This window comes from Chiloscyllium plagiosum, chromosome 7 (assembly GCF_004010195.1).
Source record: "Chiloscyllium plagiosum isolate BGI_BamShark_2017 chromosome 7, ASM401019v2, whole genome shotgun sequence".
In the NCBI taxonomy this organism is placed as follows: domain Eukaryota; kingdom Metazoa; phylum Chordata; class Chondrichthyes; order Orectolobiformes; family Hemiscylliidae; genus Chiloscyllium; species Chiloscyllium plagiosum.
Window position 1 is genome coordinate 88,587,170 of NC_057716.1, and position 18,853 is coordinate 88,606,022.

Genomic DNA, 18,853 nt, shown 5'->3' on the forward strand with positions numbered 1-18,853 from the left:
GAGTGTTACGAGGGGACATAAATTTAAGGTGAAAGGGGGGAGGTATAGGGGGGATGTCAGGGGTAGGTTCTTTACCCAGAGAGTGGTGGGGGCATGGAATGCACTGCCTGTGGGAGTGGCAAGGTCAGAATCATTGGTGACCTTTAAGCAGCAATTGGATAGGTACATGGATAGGTGCTGAAGCTAGGACAAATGTTCGGCACAACATCGTGGGACGAAGGGCCTGTTCTGTGCTGTACTGTTCTATGTTCTATGTTTTATGTTCTATTCTTAGTGAACTTGTCTGGGTGAAGATGTTGTATATCTTTATGGAAGTGTGTAGGATCAAAGGATATAATCTCAGAACAAGGAAAACCACATTTAATGCAGAGAGAAGAACAGCTGCCAAGGCTGGGTTGTATATTATGTATATTCAAAACTGAGATAGATTTTTAATCAGTAAGGGAGAAAGGTACAGTTAAGGATTATCAGATCAGCCGTGATCACATTGAATGGCAGAGCAGACTCTATGGGCTGAATGGCCTACTTCTGATCCTAAGTCTTATGGTCAGAAAATTATTTATAAGTGAACTAACAAGACAACATTACAAGAAAGAACATCTTGCTAACATTGGGTTCAATAGGGATTACATTCAGAAAGGATGGATGGAATCTTGCTGAGGTAACAAGGATCTCAGCTGCTCTTTATTGGGAAGACTCCCCCACTGTGTCACTCAGGCATTTGACAGGGGAGGCAGGCTGCTCCAATGAGTAGCATTGTCAATGATGGATGATGGCAATTGCTGATACAACACCTACCTGAGGCACAGAACCACTGAGGTACCCAAGCCACAAGTGAGTGACGGCAGGAAGAGGTCTGCCTTCAATTATGGCAATCTTTAGTAGATTGCAGGTAAAGTAGTGGATATTAAGGAAGGAACGCATTGTTATGTCCAGCATCTCATTGTAACTATGCTGCTTGCTGACTAACTGATAGACTGTGAAAATGCTGAACCGAACATTTCTCAATAGCCTGGCTGGACAACGTTGGGTTGTGTCCCAGTGCACAAGGAGCAAGGGATTAAGATAGCTAAAGAGCAGATGAAATATTTTGGGAGACAAATCAACTTTAAGTATTTGCCATGGTGACAGTATACACTTATATAACTTAATATAAGTCTGGCACAATCTGCATATAAGTTTCCTTTTCACCTCCAAATAAACATTTTCCAAGGCCACATGAATTGATTGAGGAACACAAACACAGGCATTCATAAATCCTATTCTCTTCAAAAACAGGCGCTATTCAACAATACAACCTCATGGAGTTATTCCTTGACCGTACCTCACTCTGCATATGCTGGGTTTCCAAAGCAGTAACGTAAACAGGTGTTTCAAAGTCCAGCATTGCCTTGCCTCTTTCTTTCTCATACAGTTCCTTGTATTTTATCTGAAATGTACAACATGGTTACTCTGCATAACAGAATGAGCTTTACATAATTGATATTATTTTTCATTGTAGAATATGGCATTTCTAATAATAGAACTTCTGCAAATCAACACTCACTGTGTCCCCTATTGTATAAATGAACTGAAAAAAGCTAAAAGTTGTTTGGAACTGCTCAGATTATAGTTGTGTGCTAAAACCGCCCCTTTCATTAATATATGATGATATAATCCTATAGTTCCCTATCAATTTGTAATATCATATAAGAATTTTTGGAATCGCTATATTGGCTCATGTGGCATTTATCCATTTCAGCCAAATTATCTTGAAGCAGTGTCAAATGGAAGCTAGAAATTTTCTTAGAATAACCATGATAAAGTCAAAGTAAACTGACATGAAACGCTGTCTGACAATTGCCTTAGCTCATTGTACTTCAGTTAGGGAGCTTTTAATGGCACAAAGGAACCAAGTTAATCTTGTAAATAAAATGGAAGTGGGGGAAGAAACCACAGTTTAAAAAAAAACAGTAAGTAAGTAAACTCACAGGTTCAACAGAAGAAGAAAGAACGTTTTGACCTTCATTTTCAGTTTTACCATTTTAAATATAGGCTACAGAAAAATATGCCTTTTTGCTTTATGTTAGAACATTGGTATAGGTCATGTCTTCAGTAAACTGTAGAACTTGCTGCACATTAGTACTGGATGAGTTTGAATCCAGGAGACAAAGTTAAATGTGCATATGAACATACATTCATTTTTCCTCAGCTGACTTACTTGGCTCTGTAACTCAGTTGCTTCCTTTAGATGAATTTGTTCAGGTGAATCGGATACCAAATGGTAGTGACCTTTACTCTTCTCAAACTCCTTCTTGTACTGGTACTATGAGAGGGTCAAAAACCACCTCAATAACAGAGAGACTACAGAGTCTGAATATTGTGACCCATCTACAAAAAGGTGCTCACAAAAAATATTCCGTTAAACAATAAAATGGAAAAGCAAGAAAAGAAATCCAATCAAAAAATGGGATGTGGTGGATGGATTATGGCTGTGGGATTACACACAATGGTATGGACATTTCTAAATGAAAACAGAAAAAGCTACTGAGAAATGTCATTTACACTGAAGAGCTAATAAAGCAACCATTAACAAACTGGTTTCATTTGAATGGATTATCCTTTGATGTTAACTATAATGATTTGTTAAGAACCACAAAAGAAGATGTTTTAAAAATAAAATAACAATTACAAAATGTAATACTGTGCGAAAAGAAAAAAATAATATGTTTGAAAATAATCCAAGAAAGATTTCTATTGTAGAGAAAAGATTTTAATGGACAATACTATAAGTTCCCTATGATTACGCTTCCATTTTACGTAATTTTATTTGTGAAGATATTTGATGAGGATGAGAAAATATTTCAATCTGACAGGACTTTTAAAGTAACTATAGTTGAGAAAGTCTTATGGAGTTTTCATAAAAGAGAAAAAAAGGCTTGCATTTATTCAGTGCTTTACATGATTCAGGATGCCTCAAAGTGCTTTTGCAGCCAATTATGTACTTTTGAAGTGCTTACTGTCCCAAACCCACAACCTCCAACACCTAGAAGGACAAGGGCTGCAGATATACAAGAATACCACCATCCAAGGGTTTCCCTCCAAGCCACAAATCATCCTGACTTGGAACCATATCATTGCTCCTTCAGTGTCGCATCTCAAAAGTGAATAAAAAGAGGATAGTCCATATTGTAATGTGGGAAATATAGCAGACATTTTGCACAAATCAAGCACTCACAAACAGCAATATGATCATAACCAGGTAATCTGTTCAAGTATTATTAACTGAGGAATGAAAATTGGACAGGACAAAAAAAAATGCAATGGGATCTTTTTTATTGACTTGAGAGTGTGAAAAGGACCTTGTTTTAACATCTCATCCAATAGATGGCACCTTAGACACTTTTGCACACTTTAGTACTGCACAGGAGTATCAAATACAATGTTCCTGTCTTGGAATGGGACTTGAATCCACAATTTCAAATGTGCTAACAAGTGTACCATAGCTGATGCCATACTAAGTGGACAACTTATTTTTCCATGTTAGATTACATCTATCCCTTTTCACCCTGCTCATCACTTATACTCCCAACGTGTCATTAGCAAATTTGGAAATATTACACTTACCTTCCTCATCAAAATCACTGACATATTTGTTGAATTTGTATAATATCATTGGTACTTTTGAAATGTCCCATTATTGCATCCTTCCATTTCATTTGATAATGCTCCTATGAATCAACCTGAATTATTTTACTACATTAAAGGCACTATACAAATGCAAGACTTTGTGATTGTTGACTTATTCTACAGGTAAACTGATACTAAGAACTGCATTGAGATAGTAAGAGCACCATATTGATTTCTTTCATCCTCAAATGATATTTTATTATCTAGCATCACCTGAGTGGGTGATCACATGATGGCTAATGAAAACCATTTATAACCTGTAAATTTCTTGAGCATCTCTTTGCGTCTGATTCATGGGGAAACTCTGGTTTGTTAATGGTTGGCCCACCAACAGGCAGAGTGCCATTTTGGCTTCAGTCAATGTGTGCTTTCCATTACAACGCATAAATATCCAACCATCTGAAGATGTTAATGTTCACGCACATGAAAAAGGATTTCATTCATTTCCTGAAGTAGTATGAGAATAATGAAAAGGACTTGTTACAAAAAAACATTTGTTAGTGTTAAAAAAAGCCTAACGACAAGATGAAAACCAACAAATTTTCAGTGAAGTGGCTAATTAGTAACTTGATAAAAATACAAGAAGTTTTAATTAGAAAAAATTATGACACAATGTTCAAAATGGTCATTGAGGCTGATGAGAACAACTATGGGTAAGAGATGAGTAGGTCACAACCAGTGATATCCCCTCAGTGATGAGAAGAGGAGAAGTGTTAATCCTTAACTCATTCAGATTATAATGAGACAGGACAAGTTATGAAAGTGGATGTGAGTTTGTCAGTTCAACTGCTTACTTGACTCGATAGCTTGCTAGTGGAAAGATTATGCTGCATTTGTAAGGATTCAGACATATCTGTTACAGGTTTGTGCATCTTCTTCAGGTCCTGTTTGTATATAACCTGAAATATGAAGCAAAACAGTAACACTATTATTCTTCTGACTGGTATCAAAGTATTTTAGCTGCAGAATTTAGACTGCAGGGCAACACTGGTGAGATTCAATTCTAGTTTCTCCTGTTCTCCACAACATTTCACTCCAATGTCTGACACACTTAATCTTCAATTAATGTATGCTAAAAACCTAAACATTCATAAGTATGTAAGTTAGCTCATTGAGCTGGAAGGTTTGTTTCATCACCATGACTAGGTAACATCATCAGTGAGAATCATAAGCAAGAAACTAGTCACTAGGATACATGAACATCAACTAGCCACCAAAAGACATGACCCACTATCACTAGTTTCCATACATGCAGACAAAGAAGGACACCACTTTGACTGGGACAACACACACACCCTAGGACAGGCAAAACAAAGACACGCATGGGAATTCTTGGAGATATGGCATTCTAACCAGAATTCCATCAATAAGCACATCGACTTAGATCCCATCTACCTTCCCTTGAAAAAAAAAGCAGAAATGACATCACCAACTTTAAGAAACCAAGACCTATAAATAGAGAGGCGAGACATACCATTAGTGCTTCACGAGAGACACTCACTGATGATGTTACCTAGGATGGTGACAAAACATCTGAAAACAAACCTTCCAGCTCAGCAAGCTAACCTACATACTTATCATCAACCTGAGCAACAAATCTTCTCAAAAATCTCTAAACATTCATGTTATATACCATTATTTCCTGCCTTAGATGCTTTGACCATCTTAGAGATTTTGGGTCATGTGGGCCATTTGGAGAAGGGGCTGTTGTTAAGAAGATTAAAGGTAAGAGCAGGCCCCTGCATTGCCTGTTAATAGGTGCATGGTAGACAGAAAGGAGCCTGGAAGAACACAGCAAGCCAGGCAGCATCAGGAGATGGAGAGGTCAATGTTTTGGCTGTAATCTTTCTTCAGGACTGGGGATGCGTGTAGGGGGAGCTGCAGGTAAAGGAAGTGGTGGGGGCAGGGTGATGAAGTGGGGATAGGTGAAGACAGGTAGAGGGTACGACCTGATTGGTCAATGGGAGGAATGAATCCAGCTGGTGGCAGGGAAGAGCAGAAGAAGGGGGAGGGGCTGGCAAGGGAGTCACGGGATGGGAAGGGAGTTTATTTCAAATTGGAGAACTCAATGTTGAGTCCTCCAGGCTGTAGGTTGCCCAGGTGGAAGATGAGGTGTTGCTCCTCCAATTTGCAGTTTGGTTCATTGTGGCAATGGAGGAGGCCAAAGGTAGTCATGTCAAAAAGGAAGTGGGAAGGGTAATTGAAATGGGTGGTGACTGGAAGGTTTTTCCAGTGTCCTCCAACTCCTGATGCTGCCCGGCTTATTGTGTTCTTCCAGCCTTCTGCCTGTCTATTTTTGATTCCAGCATCTGCAGTTTTTTTCTTTCTAACTGTTAATAGAGTCATGGCTGTTTTAAGTGGCCAAAACTCAATTGTCCTGTCTGTTCTAGTCAATGTCCCTTTCCCTTTCAAACCATAGTAAGTCTGCAATGCCCACTTGGAGAGGTGTATCAGTGTGCTTTGAACTGAAAAGGGATTGGGTAATGTAGGCCTTCAGAAGATGAAATTACTAGAATTTTGAATTAATGTTTGCTCACATTCTGTCATGGAAATTCTGAAGAGTATAAGCCCGTTATTTGTTTTGGGGATGCCACCAGCTGTTGTTCCCCAGCGACAACCCTGCTGGAGTCTGCAGGGTGAGCTGGAGGTCACTTAAGTTGAAGGGCAGAAAAATGTGCTGTTTTGGTTGCTGCAAACCTGGTAATGTAGATTGCTGAGACCCTCCCTTAATCATGGTGTCCTCCTCAACTCAATCCCCATCTCCTCCTCATGTAAAATAGGGTCTGATACAAGTCATGCATCTTTTTATTAGGGCTCCAGGCCATTTTCCTGAAGGTGTGTCACCCTAAATCGGCTGGGCAATGGAGAATTCTGGTGTAGAGAAGTCCTACTCCATATCATAGATAGATAGGATAGATAGGATAGATTGGATAGATTGGATAGATAGATGGATGGATAGATAGATGGATAGACAGATAGATAGACAGACAGATGGTTGGTCTGCACCACTTTGAAATGTCAGAAACCTCCAGACACTGAAGACTGTTACAATAGAGTCCCCACAATGGCTTTGGGTGTTCTCAAGTCTCCTAATTATTGCATTTTCAGATCCTGTAATTTTTTAAAATCAAATGTCAACATGTACCTGGGTGAATATGCAATGGAAATGTATTTTAAATTTCAGAAGCTCACAGACAGGTGGTTCTTATCCAATTATTTCTATAAACATACAGTTTTTGTTTTGTCTTGAAGTACTGGCATCATCAACCAACCTCAAACAGTTTAGTAATTGTAGTTGGAAGTGTCTTGATACTCACTTCACTAGCAAAAATATTTGCATCTTTCATTGACTTGTATCCTGAGCTTTCCTTCAAATCAAACTTCGGCCTCTGTCCTTTAAACTCTTTCTCAAACTTCTCTTTGTACTTAAGCTGTGCATGAATTAAAAACAATATTACTTAATTATCTCCAACATGAATACAATCAGCTATGTAACTCAGCACAATAAAGAAACAATAAACAAATCAGTTGGACAATTTGGACAAATGACATTGATTAGGAAGGATGACAAAAACTACCTTAAAACTCACAATGACAAAGATGGTGCACACAATTGTCTGGTAACAGACAACAAACAGGGATAAACATAAGAGGGTGTAGGTTGGGGAGGTGGTATGTAATAGGAATGACAAAGAGTGGTGAGCCAAAAAAAGTTGGCAATGTTTAACAAATGAATAATCAAAAGAAAATAAAAACTGATAATAGGGCTGTTCCAGTGATCAGATCCTGGAAACAACTTGATGTACAAAATATCAGTTTCTTGAATGCAGTGTTAGCATAACAATTGCTCACAGACCTGAGTTACTTTCATACTTATATCAATTTGTTTATATTTAACTCTATCTTTGAAATATTAATATGTGCACAGGTTATATTTTAAAAGGTGAAACTGTTAGATTGTCCACTTCCACGTCCAGATACCAGGCCTGGAATACAGATGGCAAAGTTCATCATTTCAAAAGCCTGGATTCCTACAAAAAAAGTGTGTAAAATTTCAAGAGTAAAAGATAATCAAACAAAAGAAAAATACAAAATGCACTTGGGTGGAAACTTTATTCTCTCTTATCAAAGAAAGTGGACAACACCATGGTTCAAAAACAATTCCAAGGTCAGAGATATATATGCACAACCTTTCTAAGCACAGAACTTTAAGAAAAAGCGTATCATTCAAGTATGATCTTGAGCTGAAGCAGAATGAATCATTAAGAAGAAGAAAGCTGAAGATGTAATGAGAAATGGATTAGCATTACTGACAGCTTGGGGGGGGGGGGGGGGGGGAGTTCAAGAAGGCTCGGAAGCTTTGGCCATTCTTGGAGAATTAAAAAATGTTCATGGTTGGTAGATAATTCGGAGGAGACACATTTTTGTATCTCTAGGCTCAAAAGTGGAAATTGCTGAATCTTAGAACTCTGTTTTCCCTTTGGTAGAGACTGGGGAAGATAGAAGACTGAATTGAAAACTTAGAATCCAATACAGTGAATTGTGCCAAAAACATGAATGCAAAACAACCCAGGCATGATGGCTTGGTTTAGGACTATTCCTGTTCAGTCCTTTGATTTCATCTTAATCTTCAATTGGATTGACTTCTGCGTGTGAATATAATTGGTGCTAGAATACCATTTACACTGGAAGGCACACCCACTCCCCCCTGACAACAAAAAGGTAACTTGCACAAAGGGCAAGGGCAGAATATAAAACGTAGATACACTGTACAGGGATTTCTGGTATTTATGGTTGTCTTACGTTGCTTGAGAGGATGTTTGCTTTCTTTGCAAGCCTCATCGTGGGAGTGTCATATGAAGCAGCTCCATGACCTCTGAGTTTCTGTTTGGTATATTCCACCTATGAAGCGTAGCAAGATGGTATGATCAGAGCAACATTAATTAGTAATTAATGGGTAGCCTGGATGGAATTGCAAGCATGAGATAGAAGAGCTTGGAACAAACAAATTAATTCATGGACAGCAGGAGATATGTATTTAACTCCAGTCAGTAAATGACTAGTTAGAAGCAGGATTCAGCTCAGTTTTGCCATACAATGATAGATTATACATATTTCACAATATAATGGATTTTGGCTATTATCATATACCAGAGATTGCAATGCACAAATCAACATTGAAGCTTCCCAAAATCCTTCTTTGAATGGGACTCACATATACGCAGAATATAAAACGTGAACTGTGCATGTTGGTGTAGACGACTAACTTCTGTTCATTGCTCACTATGCTCTCTATGGACATCTTAAACCCCTGTACATTTTCTTGGCAACATAATCCATCACCTGCTTGATCCCATGCACCAACTCATAAAGTGGAGATTAACCATAAATATTCACCTCTGAGCTGAAATATTGAAATCTCATGCCAATATTTCCCTAAACGTGTATTTATTAGATGGAAAATGGTGATGGTGGGTGATTGATACGTTAAACATTTATTATACATGATACACTTAAGTCCAAAGTTGTCTAAACATGCATCTTGGTGCTGAAAGAATGGAATAATCTTAAACACCAGGTTGAATTATGCATTACAATATATGGTATTAGGAAATAAAATGTGTATTTTCTTGAAGCACTCTTTGAGCCCTTTGAGCAGTAATTTGCTCGAGAGATATTTTACAACAGCATCAGGTGAACATGTTAGAGGTGATGTGCTGTCACATAGTTGAACCAGAAGAAAATTAGATTGACTCAATATCCCAAATAAAGCAATAATATCTTGGGCCATGGATATGTCGCTTTAAGCAGTTCATCGAACTTTCCATCACAGAAGGAATCTAGTCATCCTAGCTGCCCTGATTTATTGTAAGAGCTACCTAAATTAGTGTTACATTCCCACCTTATCCCTCTAGCACACATTTTTTCTTTACAAGTATCTAACCAATTCTCCTTGGAAAGTTTGCACTTTTATGGTCACATCTAAGGGCAGCACAGTGGCTCAGTGGTTAGCACTGCTGCCTCACAGCAACAGGATCCCAGGTTCAATTCCAGCCTTGGGTGACTGCCAGTGTGGAGTTTGCACATTCTCCCAGTGTCTGCATGGGTTTCCTCCGGGTGCTCTGGCTTCCTCCCGCAGTCCAAAGATGTGCAGGTTAGGTGAATTGGCCATGCTAAATTGCCCATAGTGTTAGGTGCATTAGTCAGAGGGAAATGGGACTGGGTGGGTTGCTCTTTGGAGAGTTGGTGTGGACTTGTTGGGCTGAAGGGCCTGTTTCCACACTGTAGGGAATCTAATCTAATCTCATTTCCCTCCAAAATGTTACCACAACATAAAATGGAAATTGCAGGGAAAGATTTATGATGCTGCACAATTTTTTCACGGTTTAAACCAACATTTCACTCTTGACCTTGAAGCTGTGGGGTACATAAGTGAACTTTTTTGTGAAAACAATTTTTTGCCTAATTACCTGTGACCATTGTGTTTCGGACCTATATTGGCTCCCCATTCAACCACAATTTTGTATTTAAAGTTCTCCTCCTTGTTTGCACATTCCTCCATGTCCTCATCCTCCCCCATCTCAGAAACAATCTCTGGTTTGACCATCCTTGGAAATCTCTGCAAAAATCTTTCCAATTTGACCTTTTGTACATGACCATTGCTCCTCCATTCCTGATTGGATATTTAGATGCGTAAAGCCCAAGTTCTGGAATTCCTTCCCTAAACCTTGTACCTTCTCTTGGTCACCTGTTCCCGTTTTAAATTGCTACTCAAAACTTCCCTCTTTATCAAACTTTGGTCACCCATTGTATATCTATTTATGTGACATAATAGAATAAATGTCCGAAAATCCTCTCAACAATTTGCTCTAAGTTAGCATGCAAAGTCTTGAAATATACAGCTTTATGTTGAAAAGTAGTCCTGAAAACTAGGTGAGTTGGTCTTCCATGTTCAAGCTGTTCATAAATAACTGACCTCATCACAAACATGGAGCAATACCTTTTCCTGTAGGCTCTGAAACTCACTGTTATGCTGAAATGGGGATTAAATAACTGCACTATGCAGGCTACAGAATTCAATGTGATTTTCCTTGGAAAATCCAATGTGGTGTCAAAGCACAGTTGGTCTTCATTTTCAATCATTAACAGGCTTTTAATTAGCTCTATCTCCTTATCCAGCCCCAGTCAATCTTCCCTCTGGAAAATGACCTGGGATTCAAGGTGCAGCCAAGGGGTCCCCCTTCCCATACCAGTGGGGCCCAGCACAATGTGTCAGAACATTATAAAGGAATGGTCCCTTACTTTGATAATACTTAATCCCCAATCATATTATATATGGAATAAAAAATGCAATCTTTGAAAAAATGTACAAAGTTGTTTTGAACCCTTGCTGAGTCAGAGAGTTTGGGTCACAATAGGTACAGTCATCTCTGTACACTTGATTGAGTATCTTCCTGAACTGACTAGGAATGTCAAAAGCATTACCTGGAAGTGTGATGGAGAGAGAATTAATTGAGGCATTCAAAAGGGAATTGGATGATTATTTGTGTAGAAACAATGTGCAATAGTATGTGGGAAAAGTCAGGCGAAAGAACTAAATTAGAATGCTCATTTGGAAAGTCATTGCAACAATGAGCACTCCAATAATTCTTTGATAAAGGTCTGTTTATCCTAAACCGAGGAAGTGAGTAAAGTGAACATAAGATTCTGTGAGGATGGAGGATATTTGCCAATATTGGGAAAGAATAGTGCCAACTTGAATGGGAAATGAATAATGAGTTTCTTTTAATAAGAGGGCATTGAGACAGAGAGACCACAAGACAGAGGAAAAAGCCAAGCAAGAAGAACATGAATTGTGGGGTGTTGGAGGGGAAGTTAAGATAATGGGGTAGCAAATTAAAACAGAGTTGAGAGAAACTACTTCTCCCAAAGCGTTGTGAATCTGTGGAATTCGCTACCACAAAGTGCACTGGATGATGGGACAGTGAGTAAGTTTAAGGAGGAGTTAGATAGATTTGTAATTGGTAATGGGTTGAAGGGATATGGAGAGAAGGCAGGGAAATGGGGGTGAGCAGCATATCAGTCATTATCAAATTATAGAGCAGACTCGAAGGATCGAATGGCCTAATTCTGCTCCTGTAATCTTATAACTTGGGGTCACAATGGGTATAGTTATCTCTGTACACTTGATTGAGTGCCTTTGGAATGATACATGTTGAATTCGGAAGAATGATCCTTGAGATGGCATTTAGGAAATGACAATTGGTTTACCAGTTGAAAGCCCAAAATATCAGTTTGAATTACTTTTTCTTGAAACCAAGAATCAACTGAGTCTGATTAACAGAGGCATTTAAAATCAAACAGAAAGCACCACTCAACTGAAAACATTAAATACAGGGCAGCACAGTGGCTCAGTGGTTAGCACTGCTGCCTCACAGCACCAGAGACTCGGGTGGTGACTGTCTGTGGATTTTGCACATTCTCCCCATGTCTGCGTGGGTTTTTTCCCACAACCCAAAGATGTGCAGATCTGGTGAATTGGCCATGCTAAATTCCCCATATTGTTTGGTACATTAGTCAATAGTAAATATAGGGTAGGGAATAGGTCTGGTTGGGCTACTCTTTGGAAGGTCAGTGTAGACTTGTTGGGCAGAAGGGCCTGTTTCCATACTGTAGGGAATCTAATCTAATCATGAGTCTATAATTCATACTTCTTCTGTTCTTACTTTGTCTCTCTTCTTTAAATCTGGGAGTTTGCAGATTCAGACCAGGTCTTGGTTCTTGTTTTGCATTTTTAAGATTTTAACTTCTTACCTGACCATGATCCACCCATTTTTAGGGAGAGAGGAGTGTTTAAAATTACCTACAAAGCCATCACTTGCCTCTTCTCTATCGCTGGTCTTTCTATCACTTAAAGGACAGTTTATTAGGCAGGTTGCTGTTGCTACTGTATAAATTGCTCCTATTATTTGCTTTCATGCTACAAAATTTACATAGAACATACAGCACAAACACAACTAGCCCAATTTGTCCATGCCAGTGTTTTATGCTCCATTGCCTTTCCCATCAACTTCCATGAGCCGAAACCTCTATTTCCCTCTTTCTCAGAGAATTGTCTAGCCCCACTTAGTTACATCATCATTATATGCCTCAACTACACTTTGTGGTAGAGAATTCCATACTCTCCTCACTCTCTGGATAAGTAGTTTCTTTATAATTCTCTGTTGGAATTCTTAGGGACTATCTTATGTTGATTAAGTCAACATTCTCTACCAAAAATAGTCATAATTTTAAACACGTCTATTTTGACACCCATCACCCTTATCTTTTCTGGAAAGAAAAGAGACCAATGTCTTTAGAGTTGATTGTGCTACCACTAAGAGACATGACAAGTTGAGAGTAACAACTTGGACACAGCATCAAAATTAACCTTAAAATAAATGCATAAAATCACAACAAACAACCTGCAAAATAAACAGTAAAGCAGAAAGGAGATAGAAATCAACATGCAAGAATGAACACAAGAAAGAAGTTATTGATTGAAAATGACATTGAAACTTCTAGAATAGTTGCATCTTGCATGATTCATCAGACTTTCTCTGGTCAGTCAGCTTAACCATTTTCTCTCAATTTCATTGGTTTGATTTTCTTCTTTCTGACAGTTTATGACACTATTACAATGTAACATTGGATACAGTCTAATTCAACATAGCAAAATTTAACATGTTTGCTACAATCTTATGTGACTTAGTATAGGCCGATACAGTATGACACAATCTGGAGTCTCAGACAATCTTACAATCCTGTTTTCTTTGTGAGGTTATTCAGATATCTACTTCAGCTTCTCATAAATTCCCTTATCTGTTTTACCTGGCTGGTGAGTTTGGAAACCTCTTTGGCAAGTTCAATGTCTGGGCGTCCAAGGCTGATTATACCACGACTAGCCTCCTCACGTGCTTTTGTCCTGTATCCAATCTGAAAAAAGACACCAGACAAAACTCATGTGATGGGCTGTACCTGAGCCCAGATAATATCTTGAGGAATACTGCTTAAATGAATGAAACATACTCACATCACTTATTAACTTGGCAGCTTCAGTGGCTTTAAGAATATCTGGTCGATCTGCCACAGATGTGTAAGCTAGTTTGGATTTAGCATCTTTCTTGTAATCGATCTGCAGAACAGAGAACATTTTATCATCACTGATATGCTGTTTCGCTAAGGATTGAAATTTGAGAAATACATTCCAAATAAATTGCTCTTTCCATATGTTCTAAAGTTTCTATTTCCCAATTTGATATGGCGAGCTTGGAATTATATAATACCTCTAATGCAGACAATATATCATGGTCCTATGCAGTATGGAGGCTGTATGGGCTGGGGTGGTGGTGATGTGGAGAGAGAGCAAAGATATGTTGTGATAGGTAAGGGAACAGACGTGGCGTGGTGGAGGGCGATACAAGAGAGACTGACTGAAATCATGGTGGAAAAGATCAGTTTGGAAATTAGGGAAGGACCACAAGGCCTGAATTAAATCAACTGCAAGAGGATGTGCTGGCCAATCTCAAATCATTATCTGATCTTGAAGATTGCAAGTTAAACAGTCGAGGCACTTTCATTTCAAGCTGGCCTCGTCCTCTCCACACACACCAGGCAAGTGGCTCTAAAAGGTATTAGTGGGAAAATAACCTGCATCTGATTATTAACCTTTCTGTGCATCATGTAGGTTCACATAGCCTAATAGAAACATCTTGGAGATCCTCCTCTGTAATGGCAGTTTAATTTGTAAGGCCCAGTAGAATGCAGAAGACAAAAGATCACAGGAGGTTGGGCTTCTGGCTGGCATGCTGATTTTCTGGCTCCATTCTGCTTCTGCGACATCTTCCTGAAGGTTGGATGGGGTTTGCTGCTGCCCTTAAGTGGCAGAGAGCCAATTGAGCATGCTAAAGGCCTGGAGAATGAGACCTATTTTCATCAGCTGACCAAAATTCTCTGGTTAGTCTCTAGGATCCTGGAGTTGTGTGGGAACAGTTGAGCTGCCTGTAGGTAGGCTTGAGCAGCAGACTGGGAGTTAGCTCACCTGCCAGGCTTTGAGGAGATCCCCCTGTCTAGATATAACTGCATTCACAAGATACTCTGCAGAGAGGACTCCTCGCACCTCTAAACAGCCACAAAATTTGGCTGCTGAGGGGAATGTTTATTTTAAAGTTAAAAGATTCGAAGAGATTGTAAGCTAAATTGTGGAAGATCTAGTTTTTTTAAAACTCTCCCTACCATCCATATTTTCCTTCTAGCCAAGTTGGGAGCTGGATGGAGAGGGAAGCAGAGGATGAAGGCATTTGAGAGTAGCCATGGAGCTGGACACATGCTAAGGTGAGGTTAATAAAATGCCTGCTTTGGTTCTCTGAGACTTTGACCCAGTTTGAAAGGCCTTAAGGACCTGAAACCCTGATCCTTCACCTCCATTCCACCACATGTGTCCCTCACTCATATACCATATTCCATTCTCTCTCATATCTTCCATAACCACTCATCCAGTTTACCCAAACAAAGAGAGCTCCCACTACTATACACCCAATTTTGATAAGAGATCTCTATTTCATGAAAAGAATTAAATCTCAAGTTATCAATCTGCTGTAAAAACAAAAATTTTATTCATTAACACAAAGATAGCTAATCCTGTAATGGCCTCTCAAACGCAAATTTTGATTTATAGCTTATAAATTTCAACTCAGACAAATGATTTTTGAGCTTTTGAAACTCAGCAAAGCATTCATAGCAGGCACAGCTGTAATCATACCCTTGGGAAAAAATTAATAATGACATCCATTGAAACCGCAGGAGCAGATAGCTAATGATTTTCTTTCTGAGCCAGTCGACCATTAATTGGTCAGTTTTGAATAAAGCAAAGCTGGATTGTTTGCTGCTCATTGTAGCGGTACAAAAGTTTAGTTAACATTAAAAATGGAGTCCAGGCCTCATGGGAAAAGAAATTGACCAACATTTACTTCAATACAGAGATTAAGAAAACATGCAACTGAAAGAAAAGATGCAAAATGATGAGCATGCTTACGTTACTCTGACATTTGGCCACATTCATTGCATGTTTTACTTCTGGAGGCTCCATCATAATGGAATATGAGGACTTGCCTTTATCTTTCTCAAACTGCTTCTTGTACAGTTTCTGTGGTCAAAGAAATTCATATTAACAATCAGGTAATGCTTCATGAGTCCTCATTACATTTTTAAAAATTCCATAATGCATCCAAGAATAATACAGAAGTTTAGAATGTAAATGAAGCCATTCAGCATGGGAGGTCCTTTCATTTTACAGTATAACTGAGGTGGTGTAGCATAAAATAAACAAGTCTGCTGTACCTACTACTTAGATGTATGACCTTCATTTTCTGCCTCTAGAGTCCTCAATTTTATTGAGATATAATAAGTGCAAGGGTGGAAACTCAATAGCTGGGAAAATAGAACAGCATTGTAGAATCCAGCGAGGGATACTGAAGAAATCTTAATGACTGAGAACCAAAACCACTTGCCTGCCATAGAGGCACATCCAGCATTAACCTCCATTTCCTGAGGCCTAGCACTACTGTAACATGCTTGTGGGAATATTGAGAAGTGAAAGTGGAACCGACAAGGAGGGAAGAATAAATCCACAACTTGCATGAAATGGGTGAGGAACATTCAGTCACTGATGGTCATGGCAGAAGAACAAAATTCTGGTTGGCATGTCATTGGGGTAATTCGGTCGAAACTTATCTCTCTGCCTAATTTTAACTGGGTCACAGACTTGCAGAAACAGAGACCACAAGGCAATTTTGTGCGGCCACATATAGAAAGACTAAGCTTCTTGCATAAAATATGATAACGTGTGAATACTCACCCCACTCAGTAACTTAGACACCTCTCTAACGTGTGAAGTCCCACGGGTCTCAGGCAACTTCATGTAAGCAGCATTGGGAAGTTCCTTCTTCACAGCTTCTTTGTATTTTTTCTGCAAAGCAGAATGAGGAAGGAATGAATGAGTAACTTAAGAGCAGTTGAAACAAAAACTGTTAAAGAAATTCTTGCATTTAGCGAAAATGAGAATAATCATTCCAAAGCCACAAATAGACAGTAAACAATCCCTCCATTTTTTGATCAAACTGCAATACCAAAATTTACTAAATTTATTTTCAAAAATTCATTCACTTGTGGATTGTGCTGGTTAGGCCCGAAATTATTGCCCATCCCTGATTGCCCAGAGAGCTGTACAGGGAGAAAGTGAGGACTGCAAATGCTGGAGATCAGAGCTGAAAATGTATTGCTGGAAAAGCGCAGCAGGTCAGGCAGCATCCAAGGAACAGGAGAATCGACGTTTCGGGCATAAAGAAGGGTTCCTGAAGAAGGGCTTATGCCAGAAACGTCGATTCTCCTGTTCCTTGGATGCTGCCTGACCTGCTGCGCTTTTCCAGCAACACATTTTCAGCAGAGAGCTGTACAGTCAACCGCACTGCTGTGGTTCTGGAGCCATGTGTAGGCCAGACCAGATAAAAATAGCAGATTTCCTTCGCTCAAGGACATGAGTGAACTAAATGGACTTTTACAATAATTGGCAGTGGTTATTTCATTTTCGTGATGTTTTTCTCTTTGACAGGAAATTGTACATCCCTGGCCTTTTTTTCACTTAGGCTCTTTTGTCCTCATGCCACATGGATCTATCAGTACAGAGCATATCCTCAATCTTTAACATCAGACACAAAGGATGTAACATGTTACCAATGAGTTAAACTTAAGACCTAGCACAGAATGAGAAAAGATAACTTAATCCTAGAAGCACGTACAGAGGAACCTCAATTATCCAGAATTCGATTGCAAGATTGCAAGATTGCAAGGTCCAGATGCTTGGCTATGTTACTATGTTATCCGGCATTCGATTATCTGGAATTTGATTACCTGAACAAAGTACTTCCCGCCCGTGTCCTTCGGATAATTGAGGTTCCTCTGTACACTCTATTCTAATTAATTAACCACGAAAGACCTAAATTAGGATGTCAAGTTAAAGTGATAATGTATTAACCTCCCAGTCATACAGAGTGCATGAAATTGCAATTTTTAATTACATCATGGGATGGAATGCTGGCAAGGGCATCATTGTTACCATCCCGAAACACCCATGAACTGAGCAGCTTGCTAGACCATTAATCATAAACTTGGTAAGGACAGCTGATTTCTTGCCATAATGGGCATCAGTAAATCAAATGGGTTTTTACAATATTTGATAATGGTTTCATGGTCACTATTACAGAAATTAGCTTTTAGTTTCAGGTTTTATTTATTAAATTTAAGGTCCAGATAATGTTATTCTGAATTGCTGATGTAATGCCCTGACTTCCAAACCATCATGAGCAATAGCTGAAAATGTGTTGCTGGAGAAGTGCAGCAGGTCAGGCAGCATCCAAGGAGCAGGAAGAATCGATGTTTCGGGCATGAGCCCTTCTCATGCCCGAAACGGCCCTTCTCATGCCCGAAACGTTGATTCTCCTGCTCTTTGGATGCTGCCTGACCTGCTGCCCTTTTCCAGCAACACATTTTCAACTCTGATCTCCAGCATCTGCAGTCCTCACTTTCTTCATTATGAGCAATAACATAGTAAATTCATCAGTAGATTAAATGGAGCTTTATGGAATGACATTTCTGCAACCTTGGTTAATTCAACAGTTAGCAACACTTGATGGAAAATGACTGCAGTACCTCAGACATTAGGCGAGCAACAGATTTGGCATGGAGCATCTGTGGTGTGTCTGGAACTGCTTGGAAAATGCCTTTTTCTTTCTTGTGCTTCAGCTGGTATTTTATCTGTGAATGGCACAAAATGATTAGTATCTTGCGATAAAAATGGCCCCTCACGCCTCTGCAAAATCTGTAAGAACTATCTGATGAATCCTCCTCTCCTGCTTTCCCCACCAGAACCCTGCAAACTCAGGTAAAGGTAAAGTCACTGTGGTCTTACCAAATCATAGGACTCTGTCATTAGAGAGAGAAGACTGGAAGTGGCTTGATCTGAGAGTGTACAAAGTGAAAAATCACACAACACCAGGTTATAGTCCAACAGGTTTATTTGGAAGCACTATTTTTCGGAGCGCTGCTCCTTCATTAAATGGTTGTGATTAGATTAGATTAGATTTTTTTT

At 39.2% G+C, this 18,853-nt stretch overlaps 1 protein-coding gene across 23 annotated transcripts in view; it reads right to left on the reverse strand.

Annotated features, from left to right (window-relative positions):
* The window catches only part of neb (nebulin), a 270,517-nt gene that overhangs the window by 30,464 nt on the left and 221,200 nt on the right, over window positions 1-18,853 (reverse strand). For 18 of the 23 annotated variants that reach the window (XM_043694178.1, XM_043694165.1, XM_043694180.1 and 15 more), the window contains 10 exons: window positions 18,415-18,519; window positions 16,565-16,675; window positions 15,743-15,853; window positions 13,742-13,843; window positions 13,540-13,644; window positions 8,473-8,571; window positions 6,987-7,100; window positions 4,464-4,568; window positions 2,201-2,305; window positions 1,325-1,429 (listed from right to left, as the gene is read on the reverse strand). In XM_043694178.1, coding sequence (XP_043550113.1) covers window positions 1,325-1,429; window positions 2,201-2,305; window positions 4,464-4,568; window positions 6,987-7,100; window positions 8,473-8,571; window positions 13,540-13,644; window positions 13,742-13,843; window positions 15,743-15,853; window positions 16,565-16,675; window positions 18,415-18,519 — 1,062 coding nt within the window. The remainder of the gene's footprint in view (window positions 1-1,324; window positions 1,430-2,200; window positions 2,306-4,463; window positions 4,569-6,986; window positions 7,101-8,472; window positions 8,572-13,539; window positions 13,645-13,741; window positions 13,844-15,742; window positions 15,854-16,564; window positions 16,676-18,414; window positions 18,520-18,853) is intronic. The other 5 variants (XM_043694176.1, XM_043694190.1, XM_043694174.1 and 2 more) reach the window with 3 other exon arrangements.